General features: G+C 38.5%; 1 protein-coding gene across 1 annotated transcript in view; it reads left to right on the top strand.

The window, feature by feature from the left end:
- The window catches only part of LOC130884994 (uncharacterized), a 28,483-nt gene extending 5,766 nt beyond the window's left edge, over positions 1–22,717 (top strand). Inside the window, exons 4-14 of the mRNA XM_057786347.1 lie at positions 2,741–2,774; positions 4,625–4,686; positions 7,227–7,263; positions 9,020–9,081; positions 11,221–11,254; positions 13,038–13,095; positions 13,675–13,707; positions 14,367–14,510; positions 20,793–21,093; positions 21,278–21,515; positions 22,117–22,717. Coding sequence (XP_057642330.1) covers positions 2,741–2,774; positions 4,625–4,686; positions 7,227–7,263; positions 9,020–9,081; positions 11,221–11,254; positions 13,038–13,095; positions 13,675–13,707; positions 14,367–14,510; positions 20,793–21,093; positions 21,278–21,477 — 965 coding nt within the window. The 3' untranslated portion in view covers positions 21,478–21,515; positions 22,117–22,717. The remainder of the gene's footprint in view (positions 1–2,740; positions 2,775–4,624; positions 4,687–7,226; positions 7,264–9,019; positions 9,082–11,220; positions 11,255–13,037; positions 13,096–13,674; positions 13,708–14,366; positions 14,511–20,792; positions 21,094–21,277; positions 21,516–22,116) is intronic.
- The last annotated feature ends 920 nt before the right edge of the window (positions 22,718–23,637 follow it).

Genomic DNA, 23,637 nt, shown 5'->3' with positions numbered 1-23,637 from the left:
GGGTGCTCTTGAATTTGGGGCATATATATTCAGGATAGAGACTTCATCCTGATGAATTGTTCCTGTCATGAGTATAAAGTGTCCTTCACCATGTCTTCTGATTGATTTTAGTTTGAAATAAAGTTTGTTTGATATTACACCCGCTTGTTTCTTAGGTCCATTTGATTGGAAGATCTTTTCCCAACCCTTTACTCTGAGATAGAGTCTGTCTTTGAGGTTGAAGTGTGTTTCTTGTAAATAGCAGAAGATTCTGTTTTCATATCCATTCGCTTAGCCTGTGCCTAAGAGTAGATTGATTTAAGCGATATTAATGACCAGTGGTTGTTAACTCTGGTTCTCTTTCAGTAGTGGTGTTTGTGTGTTTCCCTTCTTTGGGTTATGCTGGTGGGGGGCTACCAGATTTCCATGGTATTGTGGGTGTAGTTAGCTTCCTTGGGTTGAAGTTTTCCTACTAGTACTTTCTGTAAGGCTGAGTTTTTGGATATGTACTGTTTAAATCTGTTTTTGTCATGGAGTATCTTGCTTTATCCATAGATGGTGAGTGAAAGCTTTGCTGAGTATAGTAGCCTGGGCTTGCATCCATAGTTTCCTAGCGTCTACAAAACATCTATCCAGGACCTTCTGGCTTTCATGGTTTCCATTGAGAAGTCAGGTGTAATTCTGATAGGTTTACCTTATATGTTACTTGACCATTTTCCTTTGCACCTTTTAATATTCTTTCATTATTCTGTATGTTCTTTGTTTTGATTATTATATGGCTAGGGAATGCTATTCTTTTGATCCAGTCTATTTGGTCATCTGTAAGCTTCTTGTGTCTTCATAGGAATATCCTTCTTTAGGTTAGGAAAGTTTTCTTCTATAATTTTGTTGAATATGTTTTCTGTGCCTTTGAGCTGGAGTTCTTCTTATTCTTCTACTCCTATTATTCTTAGTGTTGGCCTTTTCATGGTAGCTCAGATTTCCTGAATGTTTTGTGTTAAGAATTTGTTGACCAATGAGTATTTTCTTTATGGTATGTTCAGCACCTGAGATTCTTTCTTTTATCTCTTATATTCCGTTGGTTATACTTGTCTCTGTAGTTCCTGTCATTTACCCAGATTTCCCATATCCACAATTCCCTTGGTGTGTGTTTTCTTTATTACATGTATTTCAGTCTTCAAGTCTTCAACTGTTTCTTTCACTTGTTTGATTGTTTTATCATGTGTATTTTTTGGGTTTCTTTGAGGAATTTATTAATTTCTTCAAATTTGTCTTCTCTTCAATTTCTTTAAGGGAGTTTTTCACTTCCTCTTTATAGATATTCATCATTTTCATAAAGTTACATTCAAACTCGTTTTCTTCTATTTTGCGGTTAGGATGGTCAAGTCTTCCTTTTGTGTGTCCACTGGATTCTCGTGTTACCATTTTGTGTTTTAGGATGTTGGAGGAATTCTTGCATAGGCACCTACCCATCTCTTCCTTCAAATGAGGCCAGCAGTGTCTTGGCATCTTGGTCCATTTTTGCTGTGGCTGTCTCTTAGGTCTCCTCAGTATTGAAGCAAGCTGTGTTTCAGAATTCCATGGAGCTCGCTGGCACTTGTGGCCCCTCAGTATTGGAACAAACTGTGTTTTAGGGTTCCACGGAGATTGCAGGTGAACAGGCACCACCTTGGATTTTCATTGTGGTAAAGAGGGTTGATGGAGGTCTCCCACATGCTAAGCCTCATTGGCAATCCATTTGTTGTTGGGACCAACACTCTGCTTCAGCCATAGGCAATGCCAAGGAAGTTATATTACAGTTTATATACTGTGAATAAAATAAACAAGAACTTGTTTTATTCCTTTTCAGAGGGCGGGCTTTTAGCATGCAGTGGGAGCTTGATACATTGTCTGTGGGAACTCTGATGTTTCCTGTAAGGTACTACTACCATGGAATTGCTGCTTGGTCCCCACGTTTCTTCCATACTTTTCGCCCTAGAGATACAGTTCAGGCTGAGTAACTACTGCAGGGGGCTTTGCAATAGCTCTGACCATGGGAGGTGACAGCTGCTAATGCTGAACTTCTTTGCACTGCCCATTAGCGAAGGAACAGAAGCTAGAACTGAGGGCCTTCTGCAGCTTCCTCAGAAGCACTTGAGGAGAGTACACACCTTGACCCCTCTCTGGAGCTTTGCCAACCTATCAGTTTGAAATTCTTTGCAGGAGCCATTGTCCTTGGTCTGCTTGTGGGTTTTTTTTTGTTTTTTGTTTGTTTTTTCATTTTGCTATGCTGCAAAGGGCAGTCACAATAGACTTAGCTTCCTTGTGTCTGGAATTTTCATCTTCAATGGAATAAGGTCAACTCAAACCTTAGATAAACTCTTTTCACTTCCATACAAGATGAGTATACTCACTTACAATTCTCCTGCCACCACTAGTCCAGAGACAAAAGCCACAGCAGCAACACTGTGCTACTACTTTAATACTTCAGCTTGTGATATTGATTCTGGTTAAGATGTCTTATAGTGCTCAAGATCATAGGTGTTTTGTACACCAATTTATTATAAGTAGTAACTTTTGATAAGTTTGTCTCTATTTGAAACATACAAAGAAGTCTCAATTAAGAGTTATCCATATATTTGTTGTCTATAAATCAATATTCACTTTAAATTTTATCCACATTTGGGGACAAAGTATATGTAGAAAAAAATATTGGCCTTGGCATTTAATGCTCTTATATTTTACAGTTGATTATAATATATTTTGTTTTTCGACTTTATAGGTAGTCGAAGACTAAAAGACCAGATCTCACTCAGGTAAGAATGTCTGGATTTTAAAATACATTGAGCATGTAGCGAATATAAAGTTTAGAAGCTGCCACCATGTTTTTCTCTGCGTAAGACAGTTTCAGCTTCTTGATTATTTGCTAATCAAAACTGAACATTTATCTATGGAGAAGCATATAGTTTTAAATAACTGATTATTTATCTGATACAGCATGAAATGCTATTAGGGCTCCCTATCTGTGGAGGTGATTCAGCGGGTAAAGTGCTGGCTGTGCATATGGGAGAATGGGAGATGGATTCCCAGGGTCTATATGAGGCCTGTTGGTCTTGTGCACTTCTAAAATTCTGGTGAGCTTATGGTGAGATTGCAGGTGGAGACAGAGCATCCCCTGACATTTCCTGGATTGCTTGCCTGAGGCTTGCATTCATGAGTGAGAGACCCAGCTGGTAAACTATGCTTAAGGTTAGGGTCAACTCCCAAGTCTATATTCCAATCACCACACCTACACACTGGCATGTATGTACCTTAAATCACACATACATAGAAATACACAGCATATAACATATTTTGCACATATATGTAAAAGGATCCATTTTCAAGTCATTAATCTTTTTCACTAATTTGTTTGGCTGAGTTGTCTGTGGGAAGAGTGTGAATAATATGGCAAGGTTCAAAACTCTCCAAGGCTTTGCTAAAGATCACCTCAGAATGGCCTTATAGACGTGCTTCTGTCCAGCAGGTTAATAGCTCCCTTAATGAGTTCCCCAACTGTGGTGAATCACCAGGTAGGTGAAGTTAGAAAAGCAAACTGGTTGGTCCAGAGCTTACCAACCAGAAGCCCTGAAATTTGGATCTCTTAGCTGTAGTTTGGATGGAGTAGAGCTGAGGGTACTGTATTGCTCTGCAGTGCCCTGTAAATACTCAAGACGTGTGCAGGAAGTAATGGCCGTTGAGTATAAAGAGGATCATCATAGATCCAGGTGGTTTTGGTGCATGCTTTTAATCCTAGCACTCAGGAAAGCAGAGGCAGGCGTATCTGTGAGTTCAATACAAGCCTGTTTTACAAGAACCAGTTCCAGGACAGGCTTCAAAACTACAGAGAAACTCTATCTCAAAAAACAAAAAAAAAAAAAAGGAAAAAAAAGAATTTCATCATGTGTTGTGCACAGACTACCAATAAAGCAGCTTCAAATCACCAAAATATGGTGAATTGTGATATTGTTGGCAGCTTGATGTTTAAATGTTTAGATTTTTAGATGTTTGATGTTTAGATCAAAATGTTGCTCCCAAAGCAATTTCTTGGGGAGAGTGAGTGACTAAATGTAATGCCTAAAAAGTTTCTTGACAGAAAAGAGGACAAGGTGCTTTAGGTTTAGGGGAAGAAATGAAATAGAAGCATTAAGTACTTAGAGCACAAAATGATCAGTTACTGCAACCATCAGAACAAAGTGTGTGGAAAAACCATCCCATTCCTCTGTCTTGTGTGCTTGGATGTGTGTGTTGTGTGTGTTATTTTAATCCAGAGCTAAATTTTGTATGTTCTTCTCCATGATGAAAGGTGGAAAGGAGAGCAGTCATTAATCATCACCAACTGTTGAAGAATGAATTCAGAATTATTTGGCTCGGCCTCTTTGCCCATGCCTTTAATCGCAGAATGTGGGAGGCAGGAGGCATAGATCTCTTTGATTTCAAGACAAACATGAAACACATAGTGTATAAAAAGTTATCTGGAATACATAATGAGATCCTGTTTCCAAAAATGTTTTTGTAAATATGTAATGTAAGATGTATTAGGGACTCAAAAATAAAGAATTTATAAACATGCTAAGTGTTTTTATATGGATAGTTAAATGATGATCACTTTCAACATATGTCACAGTGAAGGAACAATGACAAGAGAGCCAGAGAAGAGAAAGAAAAAGTGTGTCACCATCAACAAAGGTAAGAATTACTCCATCTGTCCTACCTTCCCTGAAGAAGAAGGAATAAGGAAGAGTAAAGATTTTAGATCCCAAAAAGGAGTTAAGGAAAACAAGTATAAATCAAGCACTTTCAAGTGTGAAGAATTTTTGTCAAAACATTGTTTATTTCATTTTCATGCTGATATCTGTACAGCCTTTGAATAAATGAGAAAACATCTTTACACAGCGCATGTCTTCCATAGTCACATTGCAGCAAATAGGATTGTCAGAAATGCAGATTTTCCCTGAGTTTTATGACAAATGCCTTGTATTTTGTACTGCATATCGCTACAAATCTCACTGCCACTAAAATGAAATTATGTCACAAAACCTTAATCTATTATTTTCATTAACTAATTTCCCTACCTTATGATGTTACTAAATCATCAGAGTTCTTAAATGTCTGTGAAAGTTCTCAGTTTGGAATGTGTTGGCATACTATATAATTGTTTTCTTTAGAAATCTCCTACTTTAGGGTGGAAGTGTTTCTTTTCCAGTGGATGCATTGATTTTAGGAAGACTTAACAATCCTTATATATTTTCCTTTTCTTTCTTTTCCTTCTTCCTTTTTCTTGGTCCCTGCCTCCCCTCCCTCCCTCCCTCCCTCCCTCCCTCCCTCCCTTCTTTCTTTCTTTCTTTCTTTCTTTCTTTCTTTCTTTCTTTCTTTCTTTCTTTCTTTCTTTCTTTCTTTCCTCTGAAGTGCTAGAGGTTGAACATAAGGCTTTGGGAGCATTTTAGGCAAGCACCTTACCCATTATATCTGCCTTCTGTTTTTGTTAAATAGAATATGGTAAGGGTGTATATCATTTCCATGCTGCAAAGCATGATTCAAGAATAAAAATTGAAACAAGGAGCTGGAGAGATGGCTCAGAAGTTAAGAGCACAGGCAGCACTTTCAGAGGTCCTGAGTTCAATTCCCAGCAACCACATGGTGGCTCACAACTATCTGTAATGAGATCTGGTGCCCTCTTCTGGCCTGCAGGAATATATGAGGACAAAACACTGTAGATATAAGAAATCTTTTTAAAAAATTGAAACAAAAAGCAAAGTGAAGAAAACGACATCATTCGGTATTTCATAGAATTATCTGCTTCTCCACTGAGTCTGGAGAGACTTTGTGGCAGTGGCAGGAACACCACGTAGTGTTTACTTTCAGCAACTGTCACCACAGTGTCTTTTATACCTAAGTTGCCAGTGGCAACCACTCTAGGTAGTGAATCCAAAACCCTCCTCCCTCAAGAGGTAAGATGAAGAGAGTCAATATTATTGTAATGGAGACAGCGTTGTGTCACTTTATTATGAAGTTTGCTGTTCATGGCATTTGTGGTGGTGAGAACTGACTGAGGCTTCCTGCATAACAAGCATAGGCTTTCCTACTGAGCCGCAATCCCAGTCCAGTAGTTGGTGGCTCAAATGAACTTCCTGAGACATGGGGGAATGCTAAAAAGGCACACTAAGTTTCCTTGACTTTCAACAAGACAAAAATAAATGATTTCATTTCTTTTTTGGTTTATGTTTATTTTAAGGTTATTGAGACAGGGTTTTTCTGTGTGTAGATTGGAGCCTGCCCTTTAATGTATTCTCTACAGAAGCTTGCCTTCTTGCCTCAAACTCCCATGGAGCCTCCTGCCTCTGTCTTCAAGCACTGGGATTAAAGGTGTGAGCAACTACTGCCTGCCTCCAATGTTTCATTTCTAAAAGCAAACTGCAAGTGTCCAGGGAACAATTCAGTGAGTTTATTGTTTATGTATGTAAACATGTACAATGATCCTATGTCAGAAGGTAGCCCATGGAATTTGCTGCTCCAGTCTCACAGCTGCTTCTCTGATGCTCTTGCACCTGAGGTAGAACTCGGGTTTATTACTACCAAGGGAGGGATCTTTTCAATAATTCATTTCAGGGGAGATGATGCCTGATATCATGAGCATTCTCTAAGCTGCATATAAGGCTGGGAACCCAGATGGAACTAAGGATATTCTTCCCTCAAAGGGGATGAGGAGAGGAAGCTTGATGCCTGCCCTATCTTGAGCTGTTATGTGAAGGTCTTTGTCCTTCTTCTCTTTCTTTCTGCCAAGTTTTATCCTGATACAAAAGACAGAAGCCATACATCTAGTCCCAGTGGTAGCAATTTGCACCATAAAATGAACAATTTTAACTAAAAGGCTCAACAAGGTTCTTTGTTTCCTTGAAGAACAAAAATGTGTATAGGCCCATGGATTTTTTTTTCCATTTTGAATCTGTTGTTTTGTTTGTGAGACACAGTTTTATTGTTATGTAGTTCTGGCTGTCTTGGGAATCACAGGGTGATTGTTTATTTTTAGGTATTGTGCTTGATAAGTTTAAGTCTTGTTTGATTTGAAATAAACAAAATGGATCAATTCTACATATACGAATTTCCTACAAAAAGAGTATTTACTCTATAATAGTCTATATTAGTCTCAAAAATGGATACTATGTATCTAATCATTTTATATGTTATCTTTCTCTAGCATTGTAATAAATTCATTTTGATTTTTTTAGAAGTACATTACAATACCAATAAGAAGCCTTTTTGCAGGTAAGGTCTAAGAATACAATAATACTAAGGAAATTCAGAGATAACAAGCCAATTATTGGTTGTATTCTCAGATAGATACTGATTTATACACTCAATTTTTGCTTTGTCTTACAATGCCCATCGTATTATCAATGTATTTTAGCCAGAAATATTGTTGATTTTAGATCGTGGACATGAGGTGTATACTCAACCATCATTTCCCAAGTACCAATTTTGCGTCTTGGAAAATGAGCCTACTGATGATAACGGCACTCACTATGTTCATCTGACATTCCTTGCCTTTTCAATTTTTTTCTGAAATCAGCTAGTGAACTAGATCTTCATCGCATTTGTCTTTCTGAGAGCTGACAGGATTTGGGACCATTCTGCGTTATCACAGAGTGTTCCAAGAAGCCAACAAATTACTTTCTTCATTTGACACCATCTCCACATGTAGAGGCCCTTTTATTCTGTGTAGGACCCTTTTATAGATGGTGGAAGATCCCATGCCTTCCTCCTACCACAGTGCTCCATCCATCACTTGTCCATTCCTGTGAGCTGTTTTCTACAGTAATGAAGTCTCTGGATCTCAGTACATTATCTGAATGTAGAGAGTCAAACTGTGGCATGTTTACTCTTTATGTGTCTATAAAAGGGGCTTTGTCTTCCCCATCAGTAGGACATGAACATAGAGTAGAAGGCCCCTTCTGTCAGTGATCTGCTATCTCAGACCCTGATTTGGCAGAAAATTAAAGGTGGTATGTCAAGCTAGTTCTGTGCTCATCTTAATTGATTACTTCCACAATAGAGGACAATTGTGTTATCATTTGTGGGAACATGTATCATAAAGCATTCGATACACATTAGTAAATTGTTTATTACTAATTATTTATTAATAAATTACTCCAAGTTAAAAGGTTCAAATGCATCACAGTTAATGTCCAAAGTGCAGACTCATAAATTACCGTAGCTACAACTGTTCAAAGACACACCTTGTAAAAACCATGTTCCTTTCTACTAGGAGTTCTAAATTGTCTCAAGCTGAAATTATCCACTGAGTTTTATTGCTGTTTGTTCATATTTTTATCTCGATAAGTTAATAGCAATGCTCATTTGGCATAGAAACAGACCGATTATGGTTTCAAGATCCACTCATGAATGGACTACTAAGGGACAGCCTGAGCATTTCCTAGGCCATGGTATCTTGTCAGAGTGCTAGCAGAAGCAGGAATCTATTTTATGGTCCACAAACAAACCTTGTGAGAGATAACAACACATGCATTGAGAGCCCACAAAGTAACCTGAGAGAGAGGGGGGTTCTGTGATGCTCTAGGAGCAGACGATGACATGACAAGTGGAATCAGGGTACTAATTACATTGAGCAGAAGAGTGACCATCAGTTACTACAATATTAAAATATGTGCTGGAGAGAAACTACTGTCTTTGGTGTTCTCTCTCTCTCTGTCTCTCTTATCTCTCTCTCCTCTCTCTCTCTCTCTCTCTCTCTCTCTCTCTCTCTCTCTCTCTCTCTCTCTCTCTCTCGTGTGTTTTATGCTTTCCGTGAACTAATTTCTGTGGACTAAATTCTTTCCTTTCTTTCACTTGGGAAAAGTTTAAAAGAAAGTGTCACCAAACCTAATCAACTGATTGAAGGACAAGTTAATGCTTGACTGTAAATCTCTAATGTATGTTAGGAAATCAAACAGCAAATAATCAAAGCATTCGGTCAATGTTCTTGTATGAATATTAAAATATTAATTTTTAAAATATGCCACAGGGGCATACGACCACCTGAAGAGCTGAAACCAATACTTAAGAAGTCTCTTCAGATCAGTGGAGGTAAGAGTAATCATGAATACTTTGCTGCTACTTCCCTAGTTTCAATAGCAACTTAATTCATTCAAAAAAGGAACAAAGTAAATGAGATATAAACATAATTTCATTTTTTAAAATTTGCTTTCTAATGCTCTTCACATTCAAAATTATTTCAGAAATGATTTTCTGAGAAATTTCAGTATCAAACTATCTTACCTGAACCATGTTTGTTTATTTAACATGAGCCTCTGATGCACACAGTATGTTTGTATAAATAAAAGGACCTCTAACTAGTCCACAGTATGTGTCCTCTAGAGTTATGTGACAGCAGTTTTGCTTGTTATAAAATGAATTTTTCTTTCATTTTTATAATAAATATATTACCTTTATGCTACTTATATATTACTGTCAATAAAATTTTATCATGTAAAAATCAGAAATACAGTATTCAATTACTTTCATTAAGGATTTTGAGAACTAAATTAACTACATTTTTATGGGTTTTGTTCCTTTCTATGATTACTCTATTTAGACAATTAGACAATTCACATATGGTTTTATGTTTATCTTTAATTATCTGCTATTTAATCTGACTATTTTTTGGCATAAGAAATAATAGGCTTGCTCAACGTTTTACAAAAGTGGACTTTGAGTCCTGTAGGCAGTGCTGTGGATTGAACATTGCCATTCTAAGATTCTAGCTAGCGCTCGCCCTAATGGCTATACCGCCAGCACCTTTTTCCTTTGGTTTTATTGGTGTAGGATATGGTGATACTTGGTTTACATGCTGATAGACATAATTTCCAGGACAATTTGCCACAGTAGGAGGAAGGCTGAGAAAAGAGCATCATTCTGCAGGGGACAGCACTGACTGGTCCATTGAGTCTGGATAAGATTCTAAGAGTGGGAGGAACACTACAGCGTTTGGGCTTTCAGCTGTCACCACAGTGTCTTTCACACCTACCTTGCCTATGGAGAGCACAGCATCAAGTGAATAGGAGTACATGGAGTGCAGAGGAATCTGAAAGACTTTATTGAAAAGAGTCAGTATTATTGTAATGTGGGTGACTGTCCTTTACATTATTTCCACACTAAATTTCCTTTGTGGTGACGATGGTTGATGGAGGTCTCCAACATGCTAAGCCTCATTGGCAGTCCATTTGTTGGTGGGACAAATGCTCTGCCTCAGCCATCGCCAATGCCAAGGAGGTTATACTGCAGTTTCCATACTGTGAATGAAATAAGCAAATATTTGCTTTATTCCTTTGTGAAGGGCGGGCTGTTAGCATGCAGTGAAAGCTGCTCACTGAAGTTGTGTATGTGTGGACACAAACGTTTCCTGTGAGGTACTACTCCCGTGGAATTGCTGCTTGGTCCCCACATTTCTTCCATGCTTCTCACCCTAGAGATACAGTTCAGGGTGCATAACTACTGCAGGGGGCTTTCCCATAGCTCTTACCATGGGAGGTGATAGCAGCTAGTGCTGATCTTCTTTGCACTGCCCATTAGCGAGGGACCAGAAGCTAGAACTGAGGGGCTTCTGCATCTTCCTCAGAAGCACTTGAGGAGAGTACACACAATGCCCTCTCTCTGTGTGTAGCTTTGCCACCCTGGCATCTGGAAATTCTTTGCCCTTGGTCTACCTGTGTTTCTTAACTTTTGCTATGCTGCAAAGAGCGGTCCTCACAGACTTAGCTTCCTTGTGTCTGGAATTTTCATCTTCAACGAAATAAGTTAAACTTAATCTTTAGAGAGGCTTTTTTCACTTCCATGTAAGATGATATGCTCACTTGCAATTCTCCTAACACCACTAGTCCAGAGACAAATCCAGCAGTAGCAACACTGCTACCAATTAACACTTCAGCTTGTGATATTGATTCTGGTTAAGATGTCAGTTTCTCTGTTTGATAATGCTCATGATCATAGGTGTTTTGTACACCAATTTATTATTAGTATCAACTTTTGATAAAATTGTCTCTGTATTTTAAACCTACAAAGAAGTGTAAATTAAGAGTTATCCTTGTATTTATTGTCTATAAATCAGTATTCATCTTGAAAGCTACACAGATACAAAATATATGTAGTAACGAAGCATTGGCCTTGGCATTCAATGCTCTTTTTTCTACAGTTGCTTATAACATATTTTGCCTTTCTACTCTGTAGATAATGGAAGAAATCAAGACCAAATCTCACTCAGGTAAATATGTCTGGATTTTAAATACAGTATGTAGAGAATATAAAATTCAGAAGTTGCCACCATGTTTTCCTCTGTGTAAGACAATTTTAGCTTCTTGATTATTTGCTACTGAAAGCTGAATTATGCCTCAGATACAGCGTGCAATGCTGTTAGGACTCCCTGTCTGTGGAGGTGATTCAGCAGATAAAGTGCTGGCTGTGCATATGGGAGAATGGGAGATGGACGCCCAGGGTCCACATGAGGCCTGTTGGTCTTATGCGCTTCTAAAATCCTGGTGAGCTTTGGTGAGATTGCAGGTGGAGACAGAGCATGCTCTGACATTTTCCGGATGGCTTGCCTGGATTGCTTGCCTGGGGATTGCATTCATGAATGAGATTCAGCCATATAACTAAGGCTGAGGGTGAGGGTCAACACCCAAGTCTGTACTCCAATCACCACACCTACACACTGGCATGTATATATCTGAAATCACACATACTTACAAATACACTGCACATAACATGCCATGTACATAGATATAAAAATATTAGTTTTCAGGCTATTAATCCTGTTTACTAGTATGTTTGGGGCAAGGTGTCTGCTGGGAAGAGTGTGGGCAAAATTCTCCCAAACTTTGCTGAGAGGATCACCTCAGAATGGCCTTATAGACATGCTTCTGTTCAGCAGGTTTATTTCCCTCTTAATGAGTTCCACCTCTGTGGTGAATCCCTAGGTAGGTGGAAGTTAGAAAAAGAAAGTGTTTGTTCCAGAGTTTGCCAATCAGAAACCCTGAAATTAGGAACTTTTAGCTGTAGTTCAGAAGAAGCAAAGTTGAGGGGACAATGTTGCTATCCAGTGTCCTATAAAATGACTCAGAAATACCCTTGAGTATAAAGAGTTTCAACATATGCATGTGGACACACTATCAAAACATAACTTCGAGGCCCCAAAATATGGTGACTTCTGAGATTGATGGCAACTTAATTCTTAGACATAGAGTATATTTCATGTTTTCCCAAAGCAACTCCTTGGGAGAGAGTGCTATGAAATGAAATGCCTAATTTTTTTTGTTTTTTTTTTTTTTACAAAAAACAGGCTATGGTGCTTTAGGTTTAGGGGAACAAATGAAATAGGAGCATTAAGTGCTCAAAACAATCAGTTACTGCAACCATCATAACAAGTGTGTGCAAAACTCGCCATTCCCCCCTCCTATGTGATGGGATGTGTGTGTGTGTTGCATGTGTGTGTGTTGCATGTGTGTGTGTTGCATGTGTGCATATGCCTGTGCCTGTTGCATGCTTTGCATATTTCTCTGTGCAGACATGAAGGAAAGAGGAGGATATTGGTGTCTTGCATCATTCTCTAACTTATCCACTTGACATAAGATCTCTGACTGACCCTGGAGCTGGTCTGGCAGCCAATAAGCCCAAATGGTAGCCTGTCTCTTCCACCCACAGTACTGGGGTTACATGTGCATGTACCATGCCCAGTTTTTTATGTGGATGCTGAGGATTCAAACTCAGGTTGATCTGTGTTGGCAGCAAACATTCTTACTGACTGACCCATCTCCCAAACCACTGGCTTTTTAAATTTTTATTTTTAAATACAACTATGAGTGAGTCTTCACTGAATGTTACATAGATTGAGACAAGTTGAAACTGCCAAAGCAAAAACTTTTTAAAACGGGGGTCAATGTTGAATTACATAAATGCAAAAATGTCACTTAGTGCACAGATAACAAACTTTTCAAGAGAGATGCTCTAAGGACCAAACTCACCTCTCACTGCATGTTTTGATTCTAAAGGCTCTCTGAAAGACCTCATGTTACAACAGAGGACATGGCCACCACCTCTGCTATTAAGGTAAAATTCTCCTTTGTGAAATTTGTTTTCTTATGAATTTTGTTAAAATGCAGCAGTAGTCTACGTATCCAGTTTTATATGGAAATTTGGTCAGAGAAAAGTGTTTGGTATCAGTGAACCATCTCTTCTATAAATTCCAGTGAGCAGTAAGTCCTTGCAGATAGCGGTGGCCCGATAAGAGAATGAACTGGAAACACAGGGAGTGGAAGATTGAGTGCAGTTCTCATATATTAGAAGATGCCTGGTGCTTGATCAAGGATGGTTTGCAGAAATAGATACACATTAGACTGATTTTAAAAAACTGTGGTAATACATCTGAATACATTTTAAAGGGTCCAGTTATTGTAGTGATCCAGGCATCACCCAGGTGCCTTTTCTCTCAGGATAATTGCAGGCAGGTTTTCTCTTCCTTTGAATATTTCTATTTCAGGACCACAGATAAGACCATCTCCTCTGTCTGTCTCTTTTCTTCTGTATTTACATCAGCAAGAAATTCTGGAAATGTAGCTATTTGTAATCTGTTCAACCAAGTTTTCATTATGAAGAGATTACAGTGTGTTTTCTATTTGATTCCACCAGGAGGATATTGACAACTCTTCCTCCAGGTACACGGTAAGTATTTTTCCCCAATTAGCCAGCAGTGTAGATGTGAAGATTCAATTACTATATAGTAACACTTTGGTTTCCTGATATTTGCTCTGTATTTGACAATAATATACACTCTGATTCTTTGTTTCATGTTCACATATTTAAAATATTTTAGGGTTATACTTAGCATTTATGTGTTCCTAGTAAAGTGACCTCATCACTGTGAGCTGCAGGAGGTTAGGAATCCTGTTTGTAACCTGGAGCCTTAGAGTAAGGGCTGTGTGAATCAGAAGTTGAATATTAATGACTTTTGAACGGAACTCAGCAGAAAAATGGGTTTCTATAAAGCAGTTTCACAGATTCTATGATATGGAGGACACTAGTAAGTGAGAGTTTATTTGTAAGTTGAAAATAATATACATTTTGCCTCCCAAACGTAGAAGAGAAACACTGATGAAAGGGGGGCTATTAAAATTAATAATCATCTCAAATAAGATTCAGAAAGTTTAAAATATAGTGAGTTCAGTTTAGTCTCAATCACAGGGAAAGGCCAAATTTCTCAATTCATGATTTTCTCAATCTACCTAGTAAGGAATAAAGTAGTTTTGATATTGTGCACCCCAAATCAAGAGTTCATTTCCTAATCAAACTAGGAAAATTGATCCTCTGTCTTTTCATTGCAGATCATACAGAAACAAATTTTGTATTACAAGAAGATCACTGCAATGAAGAAACTGGACCAAGCAGGTCTTAGCAAATCAGTGCTAGACCTAAGTACTCTGGGAGAGGCACTTCCTGAATTCTCTAGAAAGAAATCATTCTTCATGGTAATTCCTATTAATTTAAAAAGTAACATATTTGTCTGTGAGGAGAATGTTGACTTTGTGTTTCTATGTCTGTATAGTTGCAAATCATGTCAGAGAAGACAAAGCCTTGAACATACTTTTCACCCTCATCATTCTCTCCTTCCTATGAATACTCATGCTAGCCTGTCCCCTTCTAAGACAGTAGTTCTCAATGTTCCTTATGCGTGAACATTTAACACAATTTCTCATGTGATGATCCTACCCATAAAATGATTTTTGCTGCTCCTTCATAACTGTAATTTTGCTAATGTGATGAATCATAATGTCGATATCTATGTTTCCAGAAGGCCTTAGATGATCTCTATAAAAAGGTCCTATGATCCCCAAATGGGTTCACAGGTTGGGAATCCCTGTTCTAAGGTATAAGTGATAGCAAATTAGACTATGGAAACAAAAATCAGAAAGTGAGTAACTTTTATCACAGTTGTGGAGGACTCATAAAACACAGAGAATAAAAAATAAAGACTCCTTGAGTCATAACTGTCAACATGAGTGCACATAACATACATACAATGTTTTAAACTGATTTATTTTATGTGTATAAATATTTTGCATGCATTCTCTCCATTCACTTTGTGTGTGTGCTGCCCACAGACACCCAAGACAGCATTTGATCTCCTGGAATTGGTGTTCCAGATGGTTGTCAGCATATGTGTGGGCTGGAATCTAGTCCAGGTCTCTGCAAGAGGAACAAGTGTCATAAACTACTGAGCCATCTTTCCAGTCCCCAGAATTAATCCATTTGATACACAAATAGAATATATCATCAGTGGAAATGAGTAGTCAGTCTCAGGATGTTTACTACCCTCCTAGCCCTAGGCCACTTTGACACATTGAAATCCAGAGAACACAGAGGCAGCACAAAGAGCAATGGGAGGCTGGGCATGTTGGTGCACACCTTTAATCCCTGTAATCACTAAGCAGAGGCTGGCTGTTCTCTGTCAGTTCAAGGACACCCTGGTCTCTATTTATTTGAAGGATGAGGGGAGGCAAGGAACATGTGCACCAAGCAGAAGGGTGGAGGTCAAAGGATAATGTATATAGGAGTAAGTTTTCTCATTTCAGGCTCAGGTATCAAATTCAAGTTGTCAGTCATACTGGCAAGTGCCTTCATCCATTTAGCCATCACACTGGCTCTCTGATTTAAAATTGGACTGAAATGTTGTAGCACTCACACACACCACCACCACCACCAGCACCACCAGCACTACCACCACCACCAAACAAGAGAAAAAGAGTGACAGAGAGAGAAAGGATATCATATGTTTGAATACTTTGTTACAATTTAGGAGATTGGTTAACCTTTGGGATGGCATATGGTCTGGTTAGCAGAAGGTTGTCTGTGGTGGGTCTTAGTGTTTATCACTACTTCTGGAATCAGTTCTGAGTTGTCTCCTTCCCTGTCTACCAGCATGTGAGAAGCAATAGACCCTTGCCACAGACAAAGCTTCCCTGTTTCCTTTCCCTACTTCAACTGCTGCAGGGAAAGTCAATCAGTTAGAGCAGGGAAGGCAAACAGTAGTTCCCTGTAGCCATGAGCCTTTTTCCCTTGCATAAATAATCTCTGTCAGATATTTTGTCACAGCAACTATAAAAGTAATTGCCTTCTTTGTTTTTATTTATTTATTTTACCTTTTCTTTTATTCTTTAAGACAATCTTTTTTTTTATTTTACATACCAATCCCAATTCCCTCTCCCTCCCTTCTGCCTGCTCCTCCAACTCTCCACCACCCCACTCCACACTACCCCACTCCTCATTCATTCCTCATAGAAGATGAGGTCTCCCACGGGGAGTCAACAAAGTCTGTCATATCCTTTGAGGGAGGACTAAGGCCATCCTCCCTGTATCTAGGCTGAGCAAAGTATCCCTCCATGGGTAATGGGTTCCAAAAAGCCAGTTCACACACTAGGGGTAAATAAATCCTGACCCACTGCCAGTGGACCCACAAAACTGACCAAACCATATGACTGTCACCCACATTCAGAGGGCCTAGTTTGGTCCTGTGCCAGTTCCCTAGTTGTCAGTCAAGAGCCAGTGAGCTCCCACAAGTTTGGGTCAGCTGTTTCTGCAGGTTTTTTTTTTTTCTATAATCGACCTCAGATTTTATCACAAAGCAAATCTCAACAGATTAAAGATAGTGGAAACAACCCCGTGTCTTATTGGATCACCTATGGGTTAAAGTTAGAATTCAACAACACTAATTGCAAAAATTCCACATACTCATGGAAACTGAACAGTTCTCAACAGAATTATCCCTGGATCAAGGAAAAATAAAGGAAGCCTTCCTAGAATTTAATAAAAATGAATGCATGACATACCCAATTCTTTGGGATGCTTTGAAAGCAGTACTAACAGGAAAATTCATAGCCCTAAGTGCCTATATAAAGAACCTGGAGAAATCTCACACTAGCATCTTAACAGCACACCTGAAAGCTCTAGAACAACAACAACAACAAAAAAAAGAGTTTCACTCAGGAGGAGTAGATACCAGAAAATTATCAATTTGAGGACTAAAATCAATAAAATAGAAACAAAGTAAATGAAACAAAGAGTCAATGGGACAAAGAGATGGGGTTTTGAGAAAATCAGCAAGATAGACAAACCCTTATTCAAACTAATCAAAAGAAAGAGAGACCAAAATCAGAAATAAAAGGGGACATAGCATCAGACACTGAGGAAATCCAGAGAATTATCAGGTCATATTTCAAAAATCTGTATTGGAGAAAAGTGGAAAATATAAAGGAAATGGACAATTTTCTTTTGTGTTTTAAACCTTCAGAAGGTATAAAGCAAGCAGGAGAGCTCGCTCTGTTTGTACCCCCTACTTAACCAAGTGCCAGTTTCCATTACAAATGGCTAACAACTAGCTAGTTACCTTGAACCATCTAAATTCAGCATTAGGAGAGACAAGGGCAGACTTGACATAATTATGACACTTAATAAAACCATTAGTAACTGTAATTTTAATATATTCAGAACCAAACTCCAAAGTTCTTTCTTTTAAGCCTAATCCAACTTGGTTTCTAAATTAATATTAGCTATTATGTATGGGGTCAAAGTGAGTAATTGGTCAAGGGAGGTCTTAGCAGGGAGACAGATCTCAAGTGATTTTAATAAACAGACATTCAATTGCCAGACATCTTCCAAGATTTCAGTGAAAAATCATTAGCATATAAATTGACATGATTAATACAAATGTAAATTTTAGACTAATGTTGAAATTTTAGGCTGATACAGAAAGTAAATGGTAATGTGATGAGTGTGGCGACCATGGAGTGTTCCCCTTGGTGTGAGGGGACCAACATCTTGGATATGCAAAGGATTAGAATACAAACCACAATATACAAAGCACAATATCACTAATAGAAATGAGATCTTAGCATATTCTTGAGGCAAATAAAGCGAAAGGGCAGTTGTTTCTATCCTTCAAAGATGTGATTGAAATAAAAAGAGACATCACTTTTATGATGTTAGATTTGCATAAAATCATATTAACACATGCGTTTCCAGAACCCATTACCTGGTGATTGCAGTGTAATGAGTATAAAATCACCACCTGATCTAGATAATGTCAGTTCCCCATACTAGCAGAATACTAAGCAGAAGTCTTCATGAAGAGCTACAGTCAGACACGCTGATAAATGACACAGGCTTCAAAGGCACAAAGATGATGCTTAGCTTAGGAGAAAGAAAAAGCTCACATCACAATGAGATGGAGAAAACATCTTCATTCTGAACTGATAAAAACCAATCTCTACCTCTATCTCTGTTTTTCTCTCCTCTCTCTCTCGCACACACTTCTTTTCATTAAAAGGCTACAACACAGAGAGAGAGAGACACACACTCATATGCCAGCAGTTCAGAGCCCTTACATTGCAATCCTGTTGATAGGAGTTCCATCCCAGAGAACCAAACAAACAACAAGTGTCTCACATATGTAATCTCAACACCCCTAAATCCAGATTGGAGGCTGAGAGAGTAGAACAGCTCTGAAACCTACAAACCAGCCAGACTGGAACACACAGAGGCACAGAAACATTGAGAGACCCTGTCTCACGCAGTGAAACAGAGAGCTGCCTCCTGAAGGTTATCCTCTGCGCTTCACACACACACACACACATGCATGCATGCACGTATACTCACACGCACTAGCATAGCACAAACAGGCATATTAATTCAAGCACACAAGCAAACACACACTCCAGTAGTAATTTTTAGGATGATACAAAATTGATTATTCAGATAATAAATGGTGTCTATATATTCATTGTCACTCCTGTTGTGTAACTAACATATAAGGAAAATATCTTCAGGGTCTTCTCAGTCATCTTTAGTGTTTCTATTCTCCATGTGACATGTGTCCTGGAAAACTATACTTGTACCATGTGGCCCTTTCATTCCCTTTTTATAACTGGCTTAAGCATATTTAGTTAATGATGAAGCAATGAGTGAAATATATGGCGTGTGAAAATGTGTCTGAGGCTCACAAACCTCGAACTTTGATGTGTTCACGCTCATCATTCTCAAGGAAACCAATGAACTGAACATTTTCACATGATGCCCTTGAGCAGTTTGGACACACATGTAGTATGTGTACTTCCTCATCTGTTTTCCTTTACAAACAATGCTTCTCAAGCTATTTTGTTTACTATCTCCACGTTATGTTACATTGTTTGATCATGTTGGGTAAGCTTTGGAACGTTTGAGTTTTTCACATAAGTAGCACAAAGTCTCCTCAAACCTGGTACAGAAAGATAAACATAGACTGCTAAGTTAGGAGTCTCCCTGAGATGTCATGAATGATTAAGGCCTAACATCATTATTTGTAATTGGAATAAAAGTTGGGGAAGCTCCTCTTCTGACAAACAGCATCAAATGCATTTTCAAAACTGGCACTTCCTAGATGTATCTGATTAAATCAGGTGGTGCTCTATGTATCCTATCTAAGCAAACATTATGGAATTGTCTCAACTCTTTTGGCATAATCCACTGCAAAATACCCCTTCAGCCTTTCAAATGCATCCTTCGGGTTCTGTCCATGTCATTGGAAGATGGTTATATTATTTTCTATTGCTGTAATAAAACACCCTGCCCATGGGGGATGGAGAGATGGCTCAGTGGTTAAGAGCACTGCTTGCTCTTCCAAAGGTCCTGAGTTCAATTCCCAGCAACCACATGGTGGCTCACTACCATCTATGAAGGGATTTGGTGCCCTCTTCTGGACTGCAGGGCTAGATGCATGATACTAACAATACCGTATACATAATAAATAAATAAATCTTTAAAAGAATTAAAAAAAAAACACCATGCCGAAAGCAACATCTAGAAGAAAGTGTTTATTCAGAGTGTGACACATGGTTCCAATGGGATACATACAATTTCATCACCACCATGATTCAGGCTGGCAGGCATGGTGCTGTAGCAGCAGCTGAGAGTTACATTTAACTCTATACAAGAAACCAAGAGCTCACTAGAAATGGCACCAATCCTTTGAAACCCAAGACCACACAACTCCTCCAACAAGGCCACACCTCCTAACCTTCCCCCCAAATAGTTCCACTGCCCGGAAACCGACATTCAAATATTTGAACCCATGAGTCCGTTCTCATTCAAGCCACCACAGAGATGCTGGAACAGGCTATTACATTCATCAGCCATATATAAAAACAGTCATAGCTAAGGAGTAAGAATTTGGATGGCATCTCCCAGAACCCTCACTTCAGCTCCATAGTTCCCATCTGCTGTGGATGGTGGCACACTTTATTCATGCATTTCAAAAGTCACCCTCACTATTCAGTTATCCCAGGAACCTAATGGGCAATTGTGAAAGCCATGGGGAAAGCAGGAGTGTGGTGCAGAAGAGAGAGGTTCTTTTTGTTTCCAAAGCCCCTGATTGTCACATTCTCTTATGGAATGTAAAGTCCTTGTCATAAAGACAGGAGAGGACACATTGTGTCTTTTTTTCCATCTTCCCGTTATAGAGAGGTAGCAAAGAACCGTAGAAAAGAAGGCATAAAGCTGAGAAGGTCCCCTTTTAAGATTCTCAAACTCTGGGCCTTTGACTAAACCAGAAAGGAAGCAAAAGTTTCAGGATATCAGCGGTTATAGTGATAAAATTAGCCTGAGAAAACAAACATTTGGGGACTCTAAATCAAGACCCTGACATGAACAGATAAGTTCTAAAATGAACAAAAATAAGTGAACTTTTCAATGAAATCTAACATCTCAAAATTTCCTTAAAGGTTGAAACAAAGAAGGGAGAAGGTGTCCTTCCTCCACCTAATGTGCATGACATCGTGCCCCAGCCTCCTGCCCATGCTGATGCGACATCAACTTCTCATGTTAGTGAAAAAGGTGACAATCGTCAGTCACCTGAGGAAACTACTGTTAAGAACACCAGCGTTAGTGAAAGAGGTGACAGTCGTCAGTCACCTGAGGAAACAGCTGTTAACAACACCAGCGTTAGTGAAAGAGGTGACAATCGTCAGTCACCTGAAGAAACTACTGTTAACAACATCAGCGTGGATCACACACGTTCTCTAGGTACTTATACTGGGCATGCAAGGGGGAGAACACATGCTGTCCCTTAGCTTGCTCCTGGTAGACACACTGGTGACACCATGGACCCTGTGCAACATTCTGACCCCGTTCTTGACACCTGCTTAGAAGAGAACACAGTGTCTTAGCTTCGCTACTGACCAGAAATCTGCTCTTGTTTGTATCCCAGGTGACGCATTGCACCCTCAGAATGCTAATATGCGGGTTCTTGCTTCAAGTCCCGCTCACCGCACCAGCTATGCAGCGAATACCCCCACCAAGGTTTTTTCAATTTGGGCAGCAACCACATCATTGCTCCTCCTAACATCGTCATTATGGTTGCTGAAGTTGGTGGCTTTGATGATGCCGTGGGTATGGAACCTAATTTAGAAATCCTGCACAGTTAAAGTTACAAGGAGCTTAACAAGGTAAGTTAGACCATAACAATGGCTTAAAATTGATAAATATTTCTGTGCGAGAAATCCAATTCTCTTTGGCTCTAATATGCGTGATGATAAATAAATATCATACTTTGTATAGGACTCTTTAGATATTACCTATAACTATAAAAAATGATTATCTTTTCTAGTCATACTGAAAATGCATCACATAAAATTAACAAAATCAGTTTAGTCCAACCAAACTGATCAAGTAAAGTTGGTAAGCACACAGTTGCCTCCCATGCTGGAATGAGGAAATGATTTTTACTCTTAATGTGAAACTTGTATTTTCTGAATGGCTAAGCAGGGAAATGTAACTGTTAGATATTAGTTTTTATTTTTCTGTGTCCATACACTGTGACTTATGTGGACAGCATCGTTTTGGAAACAAACACCCCAAAAGAAACAACCTCTGAGAATAAAACCAATGAAACAAGACTCCACATTCTCACCATTCTCAAACACAATGATATTCATGGTGACACGACACTGCATAGGATTCTCCGGGTGATGCCTCTGTTACTGCTTATCTTGACGATGCCACCCATGATGTTCTGAAACTACTGATAATTCTTGCTTTTCTTTTTAGTTTCTGCTGAAGAACCTATGAGGATCTCCTGTCATCATCAAGTAACAAACTGTCAGAAACATTTTTTGAGGTTTTCTTTCATTTTATTGTTTGAAGAATATTTTCAGTTTACTCTTTGACATTTTAATGTATGTAATTTAGTTTCTGCTGAAGAACCTATGAGGATCTCCTGTCATCAAGTAACAAACTGTCAGAACATTTTTTGAGGTTTTCTTTCATTTTATTGTTTGAAGAATATTTTCAGTTTACTCTTTGACATTTTAATGTATGTAATTTAGTTTCTGCTGAAGAACCTATGAGGATCTCCTGTCATCAAGTAACAAACTGTCAGAAACATTTTTTGAGGTTTTCTTTCATTTTATTGTTTGAAGAATATTTTCAGTTTACTCTTTGACATTTTAATGTATGTAATTCAGATCATCCATGTTGCTCATATCTTCCCCATCTCTGTCCTCTGCCTCCATCCCATCCCCTAACTTGTCCTCATCCCATTTTTGTGTCATTTATCTTAAGGAGTGTGACTTCCAGTAGGATCCCCACAGCCAAGTGCATGTGGACATTATCAGTTGGACTGAGTGTGGTATTAAAATAGGGAGGGAGACATAACATCCATCTTTCACTACTTTTGCAGATAAATTACATATAGTGTTTTGTTCCTTGAATTACTGGCCAGGCATTAAATCATTATATCTTATCTTATTCTACAGACCTTATTATGCTTTCAGAACATGTAAAGCTAAACTTTCATTCACCAATTAAACATGTATTGTACATGCATCCCCAGAGAGATGGCACAACTCAAGGGGATACTCAATTCAATAGGAATTTGACTTTTCTAGTGGAACAGACTGATAAATTCTGAAAGATAAAAAAAATACTTTGCTACTTGGACTTTCTCCCTTAGTCCTTGATCGGAGGTCTCCTAGTTGTGCAGAATTCTAAGGAGATTAAGGAGCTGTAATGGAGAGCTGAAAGCAGCAAAGGGTCAAAAGTATTTCCAAGAGGTCAATAAATTTATTATTCTGCCATCTGATAAAATATTGAAATAAATTTCTGCCTAGAATGAATTTCATGAGATTTGTAGAAAATGAATAGAGTTGTTCATTTGTAACAAAAGATGACAAATATTAGATGCCGAGTTTGCCACATCTTTATGAATACAAATATAGATATGTATGGGTTCCTTGGCACCCTATTGTTCAACATTCTGGAATGAAAAATTCCATTGAGAATTGTTGAGGCTAAGAGGCCCAGCTAGGGCTAGAATATAAAAATCAACATGGCAAATGTATGTGGGGGTTTATTTATGTATATATGTACAATTAAAATACATGGTCCTTTAAATGAGCTCAATTTTATTCAGAATGCATGATTTTAAAACTGTGTTTTTGAAGAAGCATGTGGAATATACTGCAGGGGAGGAAAGAATACTATCAAAATATATCATAAAAATAAATTATAATGTATTTCTGGTAGCATATAGTAATCTAGTTCCCTCTTAGTTCACCGCCTTTTGTAGTA

Source organism: Chionomys nivalis, chromosome 12 (genome assembly GCF_950005125.1).
Source record: "Chionomys nivalis chromosome 12, mChiNiv1.1, whole genome shotgun sequence".
NCBI lineage: Eukaryota > Metazoa > Chordata > Mammalia > Rodentia > Cricetidae > Chionomys > Chionomys nivalis.
The sequence above is the reverse complement of the archived record's forward strand: the minus strand, read 5'-3'. Positions and strand labels throughout refer to the sequence as shown.